Raw genomic sequence first — 16,506 nt, 5'->3', positions numbered from 1 at the left:
AGCTTTGAATCTAGGACTGCCACCCCACCCACCCTATTATGTGCCAGGCGATACGTCAGGGCCCTGCCCTCCCAGGGCTTGTCTGGAGGGAATCAGACGTTAAGAATAACCCATAATTCAGGCACTTAGTTACAGTTGAAACAAGGACTGTCAAGTCCTATCCGTGGAGCTTTGGGAGGAATTTAGGGGAGAGGGCTGGGGGAGTGTCAGGGAAGGCTGAGGAAGTGATCTCTGAACTGCGCCTTGGCGATGCAAATCACTTCACTCCACATCTGTTCCTGCTGTTTCCAGGAACTGCGGGAGAAGTTAACCAGAAGAAGAATGGGTCGGGGTGGGGGGCCCCCCAGCATTTTAGGTAGGAACCCAGGTCAAGACCCAGAGGGGAGAAAGAACACTGGTTCAGAGAGAAGGCTAAATTCGCAGGAGTAGGATAAGCAAAGTGCAGATCAAACCCTTAATAAATATTTATATTGCTGATTTCTTTACCTCCTCCAGGCCTCTGACTATTGTCACATTATCAGGAAGGCCTCTCCTGACCACTTCATTTAAATAACAAACCCCCTGCCACCAGAACTGTCTCATCCCTTGTTCTAGCTTTTTTCTTTGTTGTTTCTCCATATAACTTATCACCATCTGACGTGCTATATATTTTACTTGTTTGTTGAGAAGGGGTAAGGAGGAACCAGGTTATGAAGGCCTTGCAAGTTATGCTTAAAATTGGAGTTTATTCTAAGAGCAGTGATACATTGGTTCAGCCACAGTTTGGGGTTTTTTTTTACCTTTTTTGAGAAACAATCACAGACCATAAAATTCATTCTTTTAAAGTATACTATTCAGTGGGTTTTAGTATAGTCACAAGGTTGTACAATTATCACCACTATCTGATTCCAGAACTTTTTCATCACCGAAATAAAACCTGTACCCACTGGCAATCACTGCCCATTTCCCACTCCCCGCAGCCATAGGGAAACACTAATCTACTTTACGTCTCTAATTTGCCTATTCTGGACATTCCATATGAATGGGACCATGTAATATGTGGCTTTTTATGTCTCATTTCTTTGACTTAGCATGTTTTCAGAGTTCATCCATGTTGTCACACCTATCAGAATTTTCTTATTACGGCTGAGAAATATTTCATTATGTGGATATATCACATTTTGTTTCTCCCTTCGTCAGTTGGTGGACATTTGGGTTCTTTCTACTCGTAACTTGATCTCAATCGGTAATTTTTGCATGCTTCCTCTTAGCCAGATCCTTTGTCCTAGTCTCTTTCCACAAAATAATACTGGTTGGGGACAAAGCATAAATAGAGCTAATGGCAATGACTCACTCAGGTTTTCAAAAGTAAGTAATATGACCTTGTGGCAAGAACTCTCCAAGTGTCCAAATAGTCAGGGGCTTGGGGAATGCAGGATCCACCATCCAGCCACCTTGAAACAGGATTTTATTTTTATTTATTTATTTATTTTTTTTTTCAACGTTTATTTATTTTTGGGACAGAGAGAGACAGAGCATGAACGGGGGAGGGGCAGAGAGAGAGAGGGAGACACAGAATCGGAAACAGGCTCCAGGCTCTGAGCCATCAGCCCAGAGCCTGACGCGGGGCTCGAGCTCACGGAGCGCGACATCGTGACCTGGCTGAAGTCGGACGCTTAACCGACTGCGCCACCCAGGCGCCCCGAAACAGGATTTTAATAAGTCCTGCTAACAGGTGATTCAAACCAGCAAAACAGTTTTTGTCTTTCATGGCTTCCAACAGCCTCCCCAAACCATGCCTTGAAGAGACACTAAGACCTCTTTTATTAGCAGCATATTGACCTATAAGGATTTTTCCAATACTGTCTTAGGGCAAAAGGAAATCATTACAGTATCTAAATAGGTGAACAAGTTAATCATGTTTTGAGTTTTAAAGATCTCTCTGGCTGCTTTCTGGAACATGGGCTGGAGAGAGCAAGCTGTTAGAAAGCTGTTTACAGTAGTCCTGGTATGAGCTGATGGCCTAGACCAGGGAAGTGCGATGGAGGCAGAGAGGAGGAGGATTTAGGAGCTTTGGGGTAACTTAGGCAACTTGGTGAATGATAGTTACCATTTACTGCGCTGGGGTGAAACTATAAATGAAAAAGATGGGTGGGGAGTGAGGTGGGAAGGTGAGAGCATGAGGTTAATTTTGAACATGCTGAGTTTGAATTAACTGGGTTGATAACAAGTACACTGTTCTATATATGGGTATGAGCAGGAAATTTGGTCGTTAGTAGCTCATGAGTAGTAACTGAAGCAACTCGAAAGGGATCAGTTAGGGAGAATGTAGAGTAAGAAGAGAAGAGATAGGGCTGCAAGGATTGCTAATTTTTAAAAATTTTTTTCCAATGTTTATTTTTGAGAGAGAGAGAGAGTGCGCGCACACACTCACGCGAGCGGGGGAGGGGCAGAAAGCAAGGGAGACACAGAATCCGAAGTAGGTTCCAGGCTCAGAGCTATCAGCACAGAGCCCAAAGCGGAGCTCGAACTCATGAACCATGAGAACCTGAGCCGAAATGAGACACTTAACTGACTGAGCCACTCAGGTGCCCCAGGATTGCTAATATTTAATGATTAGGAAGAAGAACCGCTTCCAAGAAATCTGAGCCATCAGCCAAAGAAGTAGGAGGACAACTAAGAGAATAAAATAGGGGAGGACCAAAAGAGGAGAGTGTTCCGGGAGGGAGTGAGGACTAAAAAGTTTTCATTGAATTTAGCAACATGGGATAAAGACCAGAAGAAGAGACAACTATTTCAAGAAGTTGACGATGAAAGGAAGGAACATGAGTTAGAGTAGATGGAAGGGATCACGCATGTAGGGACGTGTCCAGTTTTCTAACATGGTGGCATTTCACTGGCAACAGCACCAACTTAGGTTGACTGTCACTTGACACTGAGAGCATGGCTGGACCTCCCTGCTGGCTCTGAGCTTAGACCCCCCAATGACACATGCTTCTGTTTTCCTTGCCACAGGGTAAAGGATGAGCAAGGTGGGGCACCAGCATTAAACCAGCTCTTCTGCTTCCACAACAGGAGGTTCTGGGGGAAGACAAGCTGAAGGAGATACTCAAGGAGCGGGAGCTTAAAGTTTATTGGGGAACAGCAACCACAGGCAAGCCACACGTGGCTTACTTCGTGCCTATGTCTAAGATTGCAGACTTCCTGAAAGCAGGATGTGAGGTAAGAAGTAAGGTTATAAATCAAGGAGTTCCCTGGGGAATGGCCAAGAAAGAGATTTAACAAGGGCAGGGGAAAGAGGGGTGTTTGGAGGGACTTGGACAGAATCACATTTTGGCGGTCCCTCATCTGTTATGTCCAGGTAACGATTCTGTTTGCGGACCTTCACGCTTACCTGGATAACATGAAAGCCCCATGGGAACTTCTAGAACTCCGAACCAGCTACTATGAGAATGTGATCAAGGCAATGCTGGAGAGCATTGGTGTGCCCTTGGAGAAGCTCAGGTTCGTCAAAGGCACTGATTACCAGCTCAGCAAGTAAGTTCTGGATCATCCACCCTCCTTGTGGTTCTCATGCTTCTAGCTAATTACAGGTCCTGTGGAGTCCAGGCACTCTGTAAATTTGGATTAGCAGTGCTTTGGCCCTACCAATTAAAAGCCATTAAAAAATTTATACTCTTTGTCCTCTTAACTCATCCATCAAAAATGTACTGACTTGTGAAGGCCTGTGTACTATCCATTTTGCTGGAGATACAAATGTAACCAAAGCAAAGTCCTTGGCCTTGCTGGGCTCCCAGCGTATGGAGGAGTGATGAATTGATAAACAATTCAGCCTCCCTTTTTCCTTCCAGCCTCCAGCCTTAGCAAATAATGATAAAATAAATGTGAAAGAAAAATATTTCACTTGTTTCTCACCTCCCCAACAATTTTTACTGCTTCATACTTTTATCAATTTTATTCATACTTGTAATATTAGCAAAGATACAATTTTTCTGTCCTAATATTTTTAACTTCAGTAATTTCCTAAGTCATTTCTCCCTGCCACCTCATAATCTCCATATTTTTTTTAAATTTTTAAAACCTCAATTAAACTATGTATGACTCTACTGGTCACTTTTGCATGTGAACCCTTAGAACAACTTTTTTTTTTTTTTTTTTTTAATGTTTATTTATTTTTGAGAGAGAGAGACACAGAGTATGAGCAGGGGAGGGGCAGAGAGAGAGGGAGACATAGAATCCAAAGCAGGCTCCAGGCTCGAAGCTGTCAGCACAGAGCCTGACGTGGGGCTCGAATTCATGAACCGTGAGATCATGACCTGAGCCGAAGTCGGGCTCTTAACCAACTGAGCCACCCAGGCACCCCAGAACAACTTTTTAAGGTAAGCATTGGTATGTCCTATTTCACAGATAAGGAAACACATGCAGATTTAACTTTCTCAAGTTTATACTTTCAGTAAGTAGAAGAGCCAGGATGTGAGCGCAGATCTCTTGCTTACAAGTTCATTTCTCTTTTTACTTCATTGATCATAATTTTCTTTATCCTTCCTCACTTTGAACATTTAAAGTTTCAAATAAGGCACATAACACTCTAACGTACACAGATGTTTGAATCCACAGTTTCAGTAGAGCGCCTGAGATTCCGTTTATATTTACATTTATTCTACAGATATTTATGAAGCACTTATTAGATGGGAAGCCCTGTTCTGGGTCCTGGGTGTACAGAAGTAAACTAAAACAAAAACCCCTATCTTAACGGGCCTTACGTTTAAGCAAGGGGATACAGCCAAAGACAGCACATGAACAAGTAACGTATATATAGTGTGTCAGATGGTGATAGGTGCTGCAAAGCAGGTGAGTGGGGGAGAGAAAGTTCTTGGGGAGTGGGGGGTTTCTGTTTGAATAGAGTGGTTAGAGAAGACTTCTATGATAAGAAGATATTAGACCAAGACCTGAAGAAGGTGAAGAAAGGAGTCATGCAAACACTTACTGAGTTCTTACTATATGCCAGACTCTGTTCTAGGTACCGGGATCATAACAGTGAAGGATTCAGGCAAGGTTTTTATTCTAGAATTGAACAGAATTTGGGGTAGGAGGAGATGGGATAAATAAATAAAGCTACCTTGCTTCAAAGTCACTTGATCTTTTTGTGTATACAAAAGTGACTTCAAAGAAAGATGGATTTGTAAGTGTGCACTTTGATGCACTCCCTCTGTTCCAGACAACAGCAACGATAAAAACATTAAAAAAACAAAACAAAACAAAGGACATAGCCAGGTTCAAAAACAAGCCAAACATCTCTGTGGTAAGAGAAACAGAATTGAAATGCAAATTGGTGAGTTGGGCTGAAGTTACAGGTTTGCTGGGCTCCAGGCAGGAAGCTGGCAGGGGGGACAAACCAGGCTTACTGCTTAAAGCCAAAGCATAAAGGAATGCTTTTCCCCTTTTCCTATTCCCATCCCTACCTATCAAGGAGAGTAGAGCCAGGGAATGGGGGCACTATTAGTCACCTGCCTGGGTCTTTAGGGACTTCTATCAAACTTCAGGCCTATGGAAATTAGAATATAAGCATACCAAGAATTAAACCAAGCTGCCCACCATTGTTGAGTGTTCTATCTGTGATATTAACAAAAAGACATAGATCTAACATGCTAAGGAATAACCTCCATTTTTAAAAAGGAAATTATAAAACAGAGGCAGAAATGAAAATGAATGTATAGAAATAAAAAGAATCATTTAGAAATCTTAGAAATGTAAAAATTAGTCATTAATGTCAAACCAAACCAAAACAAAAAACCCCACAGGGGCACCTGACTGGCTCAGGCAGAAGAGCAGGTGACTCTTTATTTTGGGGTCATGAGTTGAAGCCCCATGTTGGATGTTGAGATTGTAAATAAATAAACTTTAAAAAAGCAAAAAAGCCCCACAAACCAGCCTTCAATAGAAGGCATCAACTCTAGACTGAATAAAGTTGAAGAGAAAACTAGAGATTCGCCTAGAATACAGCCTAGAGAGATGGACAGAAAAACTGTAAGAGTGTTTGAGATGTGGATAAGGACTTTTGTTTCCAGCAGTCTGTCACACTAGGTACTCTGACCAGCCTTACTGCTGAAATCAACTAAAAAATGCTGGATAAAATATTTTTTACATTTTCTGAATGCTTCAGATCAGTAGATTGAAAAATTAGTCAAGAATACTCAGTGGCCAGAAACCAAACAAAAGTGGGAATACAAAGATCCTGTATTTCAGGGGTACCTGGCTGGCTCAGCCCATGGAGCATGCAACCCTTGGTCTCAGGGTTGTGAATTCGATCTCCATTTTGGGTGTAGAATTACTTAAAAATAAAATCTTTAAAAAAAAAAAAAAAAAAAAGACACTGTATTTCAATTAATCTAAGATGCCCTTAAAAAACTGCTGGGGCACCTCAGTGGCTCAGTCGGTTAAGCGTCCGACTCTTGGTTTCAGCTTAGGTCATGATCTCACAGTTTGTGAGTTCAAGCCCACACCTGGCTCCACGAAGGCAGTGCTAAGCCTGCTTGGGATTCTCTCTCTTCTCTGTCTTTCTCCACCCTTCCCTGCTTGCTCTGTCTCTCAAAATAAATAAGTAGACTTCAAAAAAAATTTTTTTAGTACTGCTAATTAATCTATATCATGCTAGTGTTTATTTTTATTTGTTTATTTATTTATTTTAAGAGAGAGAGAAAGACTGCGTGCTCACAGGTAAGTAGGAGAGAGGGACAGAAGGGGAGAGAGAAAGAGAATCCTAAGCAGGCCCCAATGCAGAGCCCGATGTGGGGCTCGATCCCACAACCCTGGGATCATGACCTGAGCCAAACTCAAGGGTCAGATACCAAACCAACTAAGCCACCCAGGTGTCCCTCTAGATGAGTCTTAAAACCTAGCATGTTAGGGGTGCCTGGGTGCCTCAGTTGTTTGAGCATCTGACCCTTGATTTCAGCTCAGGTCAGGATCTCACGGTTTATGAGTTAGAGCCCTGCATTGGGCTCCGTGCTGAAAGTGCAGAGCCTGCTTGGGATTCTGTCTGTCCCTGTCGCTCTGCCCCTCCCCTGCTCACATGCTCTGAATGAATGAATGAATGAATGAGTGAGTGAGTGAGCGAGCGAGCGAATGAATGAAAAATAAATAAAATAAGATTCTGAAGGAAACCAATTTACAGCCTAAAAAATCTGTGCCTACCTGAACTACCATTCAAGTGTAGGAGTAAAATACTTGAAAATATTTATCTGAAAAAAGTTATTTTCATGTCTTTTTTGGCCATTTTTGTTTCCTTGTCTGTGAAGTATCTTTGCAAGTAGCCCATTTTCCTTTCTTTTTTCTAGGAGTTCCTTATGAATTCCTGGCAAATCCTTTGCATTCCTAGCAAATCCTTTGTCATTTATATAACATGAGGATAGAATAATAACCACTGGAACAGAATAGAGAATTCTGAAATAGATCCTCATAAACATGGAAACTTAATTTATGACAGAGCTGGCATTGCAGATCAGCAGAGAAAGAATATACTTTTTAAGAAAAAATGGTGCAAGACAATTAGTTACCCATATGGGGAAAAAATTGATCCCTCCGTTCCAAGAGGATTAGAGATTTAACTGTAAAGGCCAAACTATAAAACAAAAAGACTGTACATATGTAAGACTATCTTATAATCTCAGGGCAAGGAAGATTCAACAAAAACACCAAAAGCACAAATCACAGGAAAAGATAAATGAATTCCAATTAAAATTAAGACCTTCAGGGGCTCCTGGGTGGCTCAGTGGGTTGGGTGTCTGAATCTTGATTTCAGCTCAGGTCATGATCTCACAGTTCATGAGATTGAATCCCACATCGGGCTCTGTGATTACAGTGTGGAGCCTGCTTGGGATTCTCTCCCTCTCTGCCTCTCTCTCTCTCTCTCTCTCTCTCTCTCAAATAAATAAACTTAAAAAAAAAATAGAGTGATATTTTGAATAAGAGGATGGACCACTACATTTTAGGAGCTACCAGGCCGCTATGCTCTCTTGGAATGGGAGAGTGAATTAATGTGTTTTAGGATCATAGTGAGGCCTTGGCCCAGTTTCACAGCTGTCCCCTCTTCCTTTCCTCTTCAGAGAGTACACACTCGATGTGTACAGACTCTCCTCCGTGGTCACACAACATGATGCCAAGAAAGCCGGGGCTGAGGTAGTAAAGCAGGTGGAACACCCTTTGCTGAGTGGTCTGCTGTATCCTGGACTGCAGGTACTCAAGAGGGAGGGAGTCGCCCAGTGACCTTTTCTGCTCTGTTTCCAACTATTGGTCATAACCCTCTCTCTCAGCCTCCATTAAGTCCATGTACTTGCCGTTCCTTGGCTGTGCTGTGGGCCTTCCTTCCTGTCTCCCTCCCCTCCCCTTTCTTGCAAGCCTTTGACTTCTCAGCTGTAGATCCTCCCCATCTGTCCTTCAAAACGCTACTTATCTCACACATCTTTTTTTTTTTTTTTTTTTAAGTTTACAAATCAGTTTATTTACAGATTTTTTAATTTTCTTTTTCTTTTAAGTAAATGAGTTCTACACACAATGTGGGGCTTAAACTCACAACCCTGAGATCCAGAGCCACACGCTCCACCAACTGAGCCAGCCAGGTGCCCCCAGATGTTATATTTTCTTAAAGTACATTTCAGCCAACAAATCTATTTACACAGGTATCCATGAGAATTCATACCAGTTATTTACAGATCGTACTTACAAACCACACCCTAAGTCTTCTGTACAGAGTTACACTGGATGTGACTATTGACTGAAAATGGTCTGATGACCAGGCTGTTTACACATATGTAGTAAATGGGTTTGTTTTTTCATGTCTGTACAGTACAGGATGCACACAGAGACCAGACCTCCCAGAGAACGCTTTGCAATGTCACACATCTTCTCTGCGTTAATCATAATCGCATTAGTGAAGAAAATTTCAGAGTGAGGTGCAAAAATAAATTTCAGGCATGGTCCTATTTTCCGTTAAACAAAGCGCATCATATTTCATGTGTGTGTACATTATATTTGTATGAACAAGGAGAAAGATGACAAAATTCAAAAAAATTTTTTTTAAATAATTAGAATTGGGGCACCTGGGTGGCTCAGTCGGTTGAGCACCTGACTCTTGGTTTCTGCTCAGGTTATGATCCCAGGATTGTGGGATCGAGCCCTGTGTTAGGCTCTTGCGCTGAGCGTGGAGCCGCCTTAAGACACTCTCTGTCTCCCTCTGCCCCTCTCCCCTGCTCATGTGCTCTCTTTCTAAAAAATAAAATAATAATTAAAATTTTTAGGTTTCAGTCACATTGGCTATCTTTCACATATATTTCAGTGCTCACAAGCCACATGTAGCTAGTGGCTCACCTACTGGACAACACAGAGAATATATTCATCATTCCAAAATATTCTACTAGACAGTGCTGTTGTAGATTATTCCTGCTTGCTCACCTTTCTCTTCCTCTCCTTCTTCTTCATCCCTCCAATCAGACATGAAATTTTATCAATTCTGCTTCTTAAAATCTCTTAGGTTTGTTCTTGTTCTACATTCCCACTGACTTGGTTCAGCATTGTTTCTTACCTGGACTCTCATAGCAGCCTTCTAGCTATTTTCTTTGTTCTAATCCAAAGGCCTCCACTCAGTGCTCTGTCTGCCCTCTTACTGGTATGGTCTTTCTACGGTGTGGGCCGGGATGATGCTAGCACCCTAGCATGACATTTAGGGTCCCTACTTCTCTGATGCCATCATTAACCACTTCCTGCATCCGTTGAAGTTTGTGCTTTTGCAGACCGAATCACTCATAATTTCCCTAGACATTTCACACCTCTGTGCCCTCTGACATCTGTTTCCGCTGCATGGTGCAAAACATCTATGTATTCTTCAAAACCAAGCTCAGCCCACAGTCTGATTCCAGGAAGCCTTCACTGCCACCTGTCTGACCAGCTAGAGATCAGCCTTTCTTTCTTTCTTTGTGTTAGCACTGTTCCATGAATGAACATCCAGGGTAGCCCTTCTCATACTGTACTCAGGTTATCTAACATGTCTCTCTTTTCAACTGTTTAATTGGCTTATTAAAGGCAGAGTCTGGGTCCGATTCAACTCTGCGTCCACAGGGCTGGTTCTAGGCCTGGCATGTAGTGACAATACCTGTTTGCTTACCAGTTTAATAGTGCCCTTTTCTCCTGACCTCTCACAGCACTTTATTCTTATGCCATTATCTGACATTTGTCACAGGCTGCCTGGCTCACTGTATCTTTGACACGACCACATTGTGTCTTCTCCTTCTTCCCTCCCTTCCCCACTGGATTGTGAGCTTCTTAAAGGCAGAAGCTCTTCTTTTTTTCCCCCATGACATCCACATGGAGTACTATTCACCGCAGGCATTCAGCAAACATTTCTCCCGCTCTTGAGGCCAACAGGGAGGCTGGATGCTGCTTATTTGCTTCCTAGCTTTACTTTCTGAAAAAAACCTAACGAATTTCAAGCTTCTGATTTCTCAGATCCATATAGAAGAAATACAGTAGGAGTTTATGCTCATGTGTTGTTTTTTTTTTTTTTTCCCCCACAGGCCTTAGATGAAGAGTATTTGAAAGTAGATGCCCAGTTTGGAGGTGTTGATCAGAGAAAGATTTTCACCTTTGCAGAAAAGGTTGGTGTCCTCTTTTCTTTTTTTTCTTTTGTGCCTCAGAGGTGTGCAGTTACAGTTTACTGAATATCCCAGTCCCACCACTCATAACTACAGAGAAAGAACGTTGTCCATTATCACACAGTTAACGACTGAGCAGAAATTAGCACTCAGACCTGGCTGGCTCAGTAAGTGGAGCATGCGACTCTTGGTCTTGGGGTTGTGAGTTTGATCCCCACGTTGGATGCAGAGATTACTTAAAAAGAAAAATCTTTTTTTAAAAACAAAAACCTGTGTAGGGGCACCTGGGTGGCTCAGTCAGTTAAGCATCCAGCTTTGGCTCAGGTCATGATCTCACGGTTCATGAGTTCAAGCCCCACATCAGGGTCTCTGCTAGCAGCACGGAGCCCCCTTCAGGTCCTCTGTCCCTCTCTCTCTGCGCCCCTCCCCCTACTCACACTCGCTCTGTCTCTCAAAAATAAATAATAAAACATTAAAAAAAGGGGAAAAAAAAGCCCATGCTCTGGCTGCCACCAGGAAACTGCCCCCAGACCTGTTGGATTTGCTTCTTCCCTAGTAGCGCTGTTTCTAGGGAAAGGTACCACCAGGCAGAACTACTGATCTTTCTCAGAGCATTCAGTCTGTATTGCTGTGAATCTTACATAAACCACTCATCTGAGTTGAGGTTTAGCAGGGTTTAAAGGAAGAAATCAGAGCAAACCCTTTAGTTCTTTTTGGGGAAAGAACGTGAGTAAGTTGAAAAGGACTATTGAGAAATGGTTGGTATTTTTGAAAGCTGCTCAAAACCTCATCTTGGCAAGGGCATGGAGAAAACACTGTTAGTGGAAATGTAAATTCCTGAAGGGTAGTTTGCCCTAATAATTATACAAATTAATGTTAAGGAAATACTTTTATTTTATTTCTCTATTTTTTTAAGTTTATTTATTTTGAGAAAGAGAGAGAGTGTGTGAGCAGGAGAGGGACAGAGAGAGAGGGAGAGAGAGACAATCCCAAGCAGGCTCTGCTTGAACTCACGAACCATGAAATCATGACCTGAGCCGAAACCAAGAATTATATGCTTAACCAACTGAGCCACCCAGGCACCCCAAGGAAATAATTTTAAAAGTGCAATTTCAGTTATATATTAAAGTACTTATCACATTATCAATTTAAAGGAAAAATCTAGATATAAGAGTACTTGGCTGGTTCAGTCAGTATAATGTGCAACTCTTGATCTCAGGGTTGTAAGTTTGAGCCCCATGTTGGGTGTAGAGACTACTTAAAAATAAAATCTGGGGTGCCTAGGTGGCTTAGTCAGTTGAATGCCCAGCTCAATTTTGGCTCAGGTCATGATCCCAGGGTCATGGGATTGAGCCCCACGTTGGGCTCCATGCTGAGCGTGGAACCTGCCTAAGATTCTCCCTCTCTTGGCCTCCTGGGTGGCTCATTCAGTTAAGCATCCAACTTGGGCTCAGGTCATGATCTCACGGTTTGTGAGTTTGAGCCCCGCATCAAGCTCTGCACCGACATTGTGGAACCTGCTTGGGATTCTCTGTCTCCATCTCTCTCTGTCCCTTCCCCACTTGTGCACGCATGCTCTCTCTGTCTGTCTCTCAAGATAAATAAACTTAAAAAAAAAACAAGATTCTCTCTCCCTCTGCCCCTCTCCCTCGCACGCACTCTCTCAAATAAAGTTTTTTTAAATATCTTTTTTAAAAAAACTAGAAATAAATTCCTATCCAATGACAAGTGATTGGTTAAATATGTTATGATAACTCCTTGTAATGGAATATTGTATAGTGTATTTAAAATGGTTTTTGGATGTCTTTTTTATTAAGTTTTTAATTTTATTTCCAGCGTAGTTAACATGCAGTGTTATATTAGTTTCAGGTGCACAGTATACTGATTCACCAGTTCTATAGATGACTCAGTGCATTCCCCCAGGCCCCCACCCACCTCCCCTCTGGTAACCATCAGTTCTGTATAGTTAGGGGTGTTCTAGGTTTGACTCTCCACCCCCCCACACACACCTTTTTTTTTCCTTTGCTCATTTGTTTTGTTTCTTAAATTCCACATATGGGTTGGGGCACCTGGGTGGCTCAGTCCAGTTAAGCGGTCGACTTCAGCTCAGGTCATGATCTCACAGTTTGTGAGTTCAAGCCCCACGTTCGGCTCTGTGCTGACAGCTCAGAGCCTAGAGCCTGCTTTGGATTCTGTGTCTCCTTTCTGCCCCTCCCCCATTTGGGCTCTGTCTCTTGTCTCTCTCTGTCTCAAAACTAAATAAACATTAAAAAAAATTTTTTTTTAAATAAAAAATTCCACATGTATGTGAAGTCATATGGTATTTATCTTTCTCTGACCGGCTTATGGTTTTGGGGTGTATTTAATGAATGGGGAATGCTTACAATGTCAATTTTTTAATTAGGTATTTCACACTATTCTATTTTATCTCATCTGTTAAGTTTTTGGTTGAACCTACTTTTATTATTCTAGCAGAGATGTGACCTATGGCTTGTTTTTTGTGTGACTCACAAGCTCTTAGAAAGGTTTTTATATTTTTTAAGGGCTGCACAAAACATGAAGAAGAATATGCAGTAGAGGGGCACCTGGGTGGCTCAGTCTGTTAAGTGTCTGACTTTGGCTCAGGTCATGATCTCGTGATTCATGCGTTTACCCCCTGCGTTGGGCTCTGTGCTGACAGCTCAGAGCCTGGAGCCTGTTTTGGATTCTGTGTCTCCTTTTCTCTCTGCCCCTCCTCCCCTTCAAAAATAAACATTAAAAAAATTTTTCTTTTAAATAAATAAAAAGAATATGCAGTAGAGTCCCAAAGTCTAAAATATTTATTTTTTGGTTCTTTACAGAGAAGTTTTGCTCATCCTTACTCTAGAGATTACAACATGTGTCTTTATAGTTTATTACAGTTTAAATTTCTTTTTTTTTTTTTTTTTTCAACGTTTATTTATTTTTGGGACAGAGAGAGACAGAGCATGAACGGGGGAGGGGCAGAGAGAGAGGGAGACACAGAATCGGAAACAGGCTCCGGGCTCTGAGCCATCAGCCCAGAGCCCGACGCGGGGCTCGAACTCACAGACCGCGAGATCGTGACCTGGCTGAAGTCGGACGCTTAACCGACTGCGCCACCCAGGCGCCCCTAGTTTATTACAGTTTAAATTAGGTATTTTAACCACTTCTCAACAATGTAAGAACCTGCAGTTTAACTCCTTCCTGCCCTTTGTGCTATTGTCATATATTTCGCTTTTACATATATCTTAAATCCGAAAGACTTCGTTATAACTCCTTTTCAAGCAGTCAATTTTCAGGTATACTCATCCCTACTCACCCTTCCTGGTATTCGTGACTCCTTCCTGCACTTCTATACCTCTGTGCTTCCTTCTGGGGTCATTTTCCTTCGGCTTGCAGAGCCCCCACCTTGGATTTGGTGTTGGTAGTGCAGGTCATTAGTAATGAATTCCTTCATCTTTCTTTTGTCTGAAAACATCCTTCTTCTGTTTTCACTGGATATCAAATTCTAGGTTGGCAGTTATTTTTCTTTTAGCCCTTTAAAGAGTCATCCCATTGTCTCTGGCTGCCTTAGTTTCCATTGAGAAGTCACCTATAAGTATTACTGTTGCTCTTTTAGAGATAATAACTGGTTTTCTCTGGCTGCTTTTAGGGTTTTCTCTGTCTCTGATTTTCAGCAATTTGACAATGATGTTTTTTGGCTCTAGTTTTCTTGATACTTATCCTACTTGGATTTTGCTGAGGTTCCTGAGTCTGTTTTCATTAATTTGAGGCAATTGTCCCCTACTATGTCCTTAAATATTGCTTCGGTCTTATTCTCTGTCTCCTGCCCTGGGACCCTAATTCTACATAGGGTAGACCTCTTGACTATGTTCTACGTGTCTTTTTTAAAAAAATATTTATTTGGGGGAGAGCGCAAGTGAGGGAGGGGCAAAGAGAGGGGGACAGAGCATCTGAAGCGGGCTCTGCGCTGACAGGCTGACAGCAGCGAGCCCAATATGGGGCTCGAACTCCTGAACTGCAAGAACTTGACCTGAGCCAAAATTGGACGCTCAACCCACTGAGCCATCCAGGTGCCCCTCCCATGTGTCTCTTATATTCTGTTCTGTTGTTTTCTTTTTTTTTTTTTTTGTCCCTTCTGTGCTTTAGTTTGGTTATTCTCTACTGACTTTTCTCCAAGCTTATCAATCCTGTCTTCTGTTAAATCCATCCAATATTGTACTGTGCCATTTTAGAACTTCCATTTGGTTCTTTTTTTATAGATTCCAGCTCCCTTTTACAAAATTCTCTTTTAAACCAGTTTGTCCATCTTTTCCTGTTTCCTTTCACACACCAATCATAGTTATTTTGACATCCTGATCTGTTTATTCCAGTATCTGGATTGTTCCTGGGTCTGCTTTTATTTCTCTTAATTATCAATCATTTTTTTTCTTCTTCCCCATTTCTAATACTTTTTTTTATTGTATCAAAGATATCGTAGATATGTGGTAGAGACTCTGGATTATGCTTATAGGGTGCAGTGTTTTCTGTAGGCTGTTAAATTACTGACTTATCACCTTGATCCTGTCTGGGGCAGGTTTTAGGCTTTGTCAGAACAGGTTTGTTTCAGGGCACCTGGGTGGCTCAGTCAAATTGTCTGACTTCAGCTCAGGTCATGATCTCACAGTTTATGAGTTCAAGCCCCAAATGGGGCTGGCTCTGTGCTGACAGCTCAGAACCTAGAGCCTGCTTTAGATTCTGTGTGTGTGTGTCTCTCTCTGCCTCTCCCCTTCTCATGCTCTGTCTTCTTTCAAAAGTAAATAAACATTTAAAAAAAATTTTTAAATTACTAAAAAGAAAAGATTATGTGTCTCCCTCTCTTCTCTGCTCCTCCCCTGCTTGTGCACGTTCTCTCCCTCACCCTCTCTCTTTCTCTCTCAAAAATGAATAAACATTAAAAAAAAAAAAAAAGGAACAACAAGTCTGTTTCAGTTTGCCCCTCTACAATGTGGGTCTTATTCCTAGGATACAGCCTTTCTGGGATCTCAAACTCAAATCTCAGGGTGTTCACAAAGACCTCTCCACTTGGAGTGGACCTAAGCTTCAACCTCTGTCTCCCCAGCACTGTGCAGCCTCTGAAGTCTATGCGCAGATCGCCAGCCTCCCAGCACCTGTTCTCTGCTAGGCTTCCTGGCATCTCCGTATGCACACACCGCTATGAGTCAGCTAATAAATGAGTGGGGAATTTTGACTTCGATTTGGGGGTGGGGGGCTCACTTCTCCCTAGAATCTTTCCTCAGTCCTAGCCTCCTGGCAGCCCAGAACTCCAGTCTCTGTCTCTCCTTCGTCAGACTGTCTTTCTCTCAGCACCTCGTTTGGGGAAAATGCCCTCAAGGAGAAAGCCAGGGTGAGTGTGGGGTCACCTTTGCTTTCCCTTCTCTCAAAATTCATAGTCCTACACCTGTTGCTGTCAAATGCCTGCAAATGGTCATTTTTATATATTTCCAGCTTTTATAGTTGTTTATGGTGGTAGGGTAAATCCAATAGCTTCACAACATAATACTAGTAGAAAAACAGTAGGGAAAACTTTGTTTATGTTATTGTATGCACCATCGAAAGGTTGTATATCCAATGCAATGGATTATTAGCCACTAAAAAGAATGAAATCTTGCCATTTGCAATGATGTGGATGGAGCTAGAGAGTATTATGCTAAGCAAAATCAGTTACTCAGAGAAAGACGAATACCATATGATTTCACTCATATGTGTAATTTTAAGAAACAAAACAAATGAGCAAAGGGGAAAAAGAGAGAGAGGCAAACCAAGAAACAGACTCCTAACTATAGAGAACAAACTGATGGTTACCAGAGAGGAGGTGGGTGGGGGGAGCAAGTTAGGTAGG

The 16,506-nt window shown here is 42.1% G+C and overlaps 2 protein-coding genes across 3 annotated transcripts in view; one reads left to right on the top strand and one right to left on the bottom strand.

Annotated features, from left to right (window-relative positions):
* The window catches only part of S100PBP (S100P binding protein), a 47,765-nt gene extending 38,128 nt beyond the window's left edge, over nt 1-9,637 (bottom strand). Inside the window, exon 1 of the mRNA XM_040468259.1 lies at nt 9,560-9,637. The gene's annotated coding sequence lies outside the window, so the exon portion shown is untranslated. The remainder of the gene's footprint in view (nt 1-9,559) is intronic.
* YARS1 (tyrosyl-tRNA synthetase 1) overlaps nt 1-16,506 on the top strand; it is a 29,209-nt gene that overhangs the window by 429 nt on the left and 12,274 nt on the right. The window contains exons 2-5 of one of the 2 annotated variants that reach the window (XM_040468188.1): nt 3,055-3,201; nt 3,341-3,516; nt 8,085-8,214; nt 10,548-10,628. In XM_040468188.1, coding sequence (XP_040324122.1) covers nt 3,055-3,201; nt 3,341-3,516; nt 8,085-8,214; nt 10,548-10,628 — 534 coding nt within the window. Of the gene's footprint in view, nt 1-2,994; nt 3,202-3,340; nt 3,517-8,084; nt 8,215-10,547; nt 10,629-16,506 lie in introns of both variants that reach the window. The other variant, XM_040468194.1, reaches the window with a different exon arrangement.

The sequence above is a fragment of the Herpailurus yagouaroundi genome, unplaced genomic scaffold (assembly GCF_014898765.1).
Source record: "Herpailurus yagouaroundi ecotype Mexico unplaced genomic scaffold, PumYag 77, whole genome shotgun sequence".
Lineage (NCBI taxonomy): Eukaryota > Metazoa > Chordata > Mammalia > Carnivora > Felidae > Herpailurus > Herpailurus yagouaroundi.
This window is presented reverse-complemented; position numbering and strand designations above follow the sequence as displayed.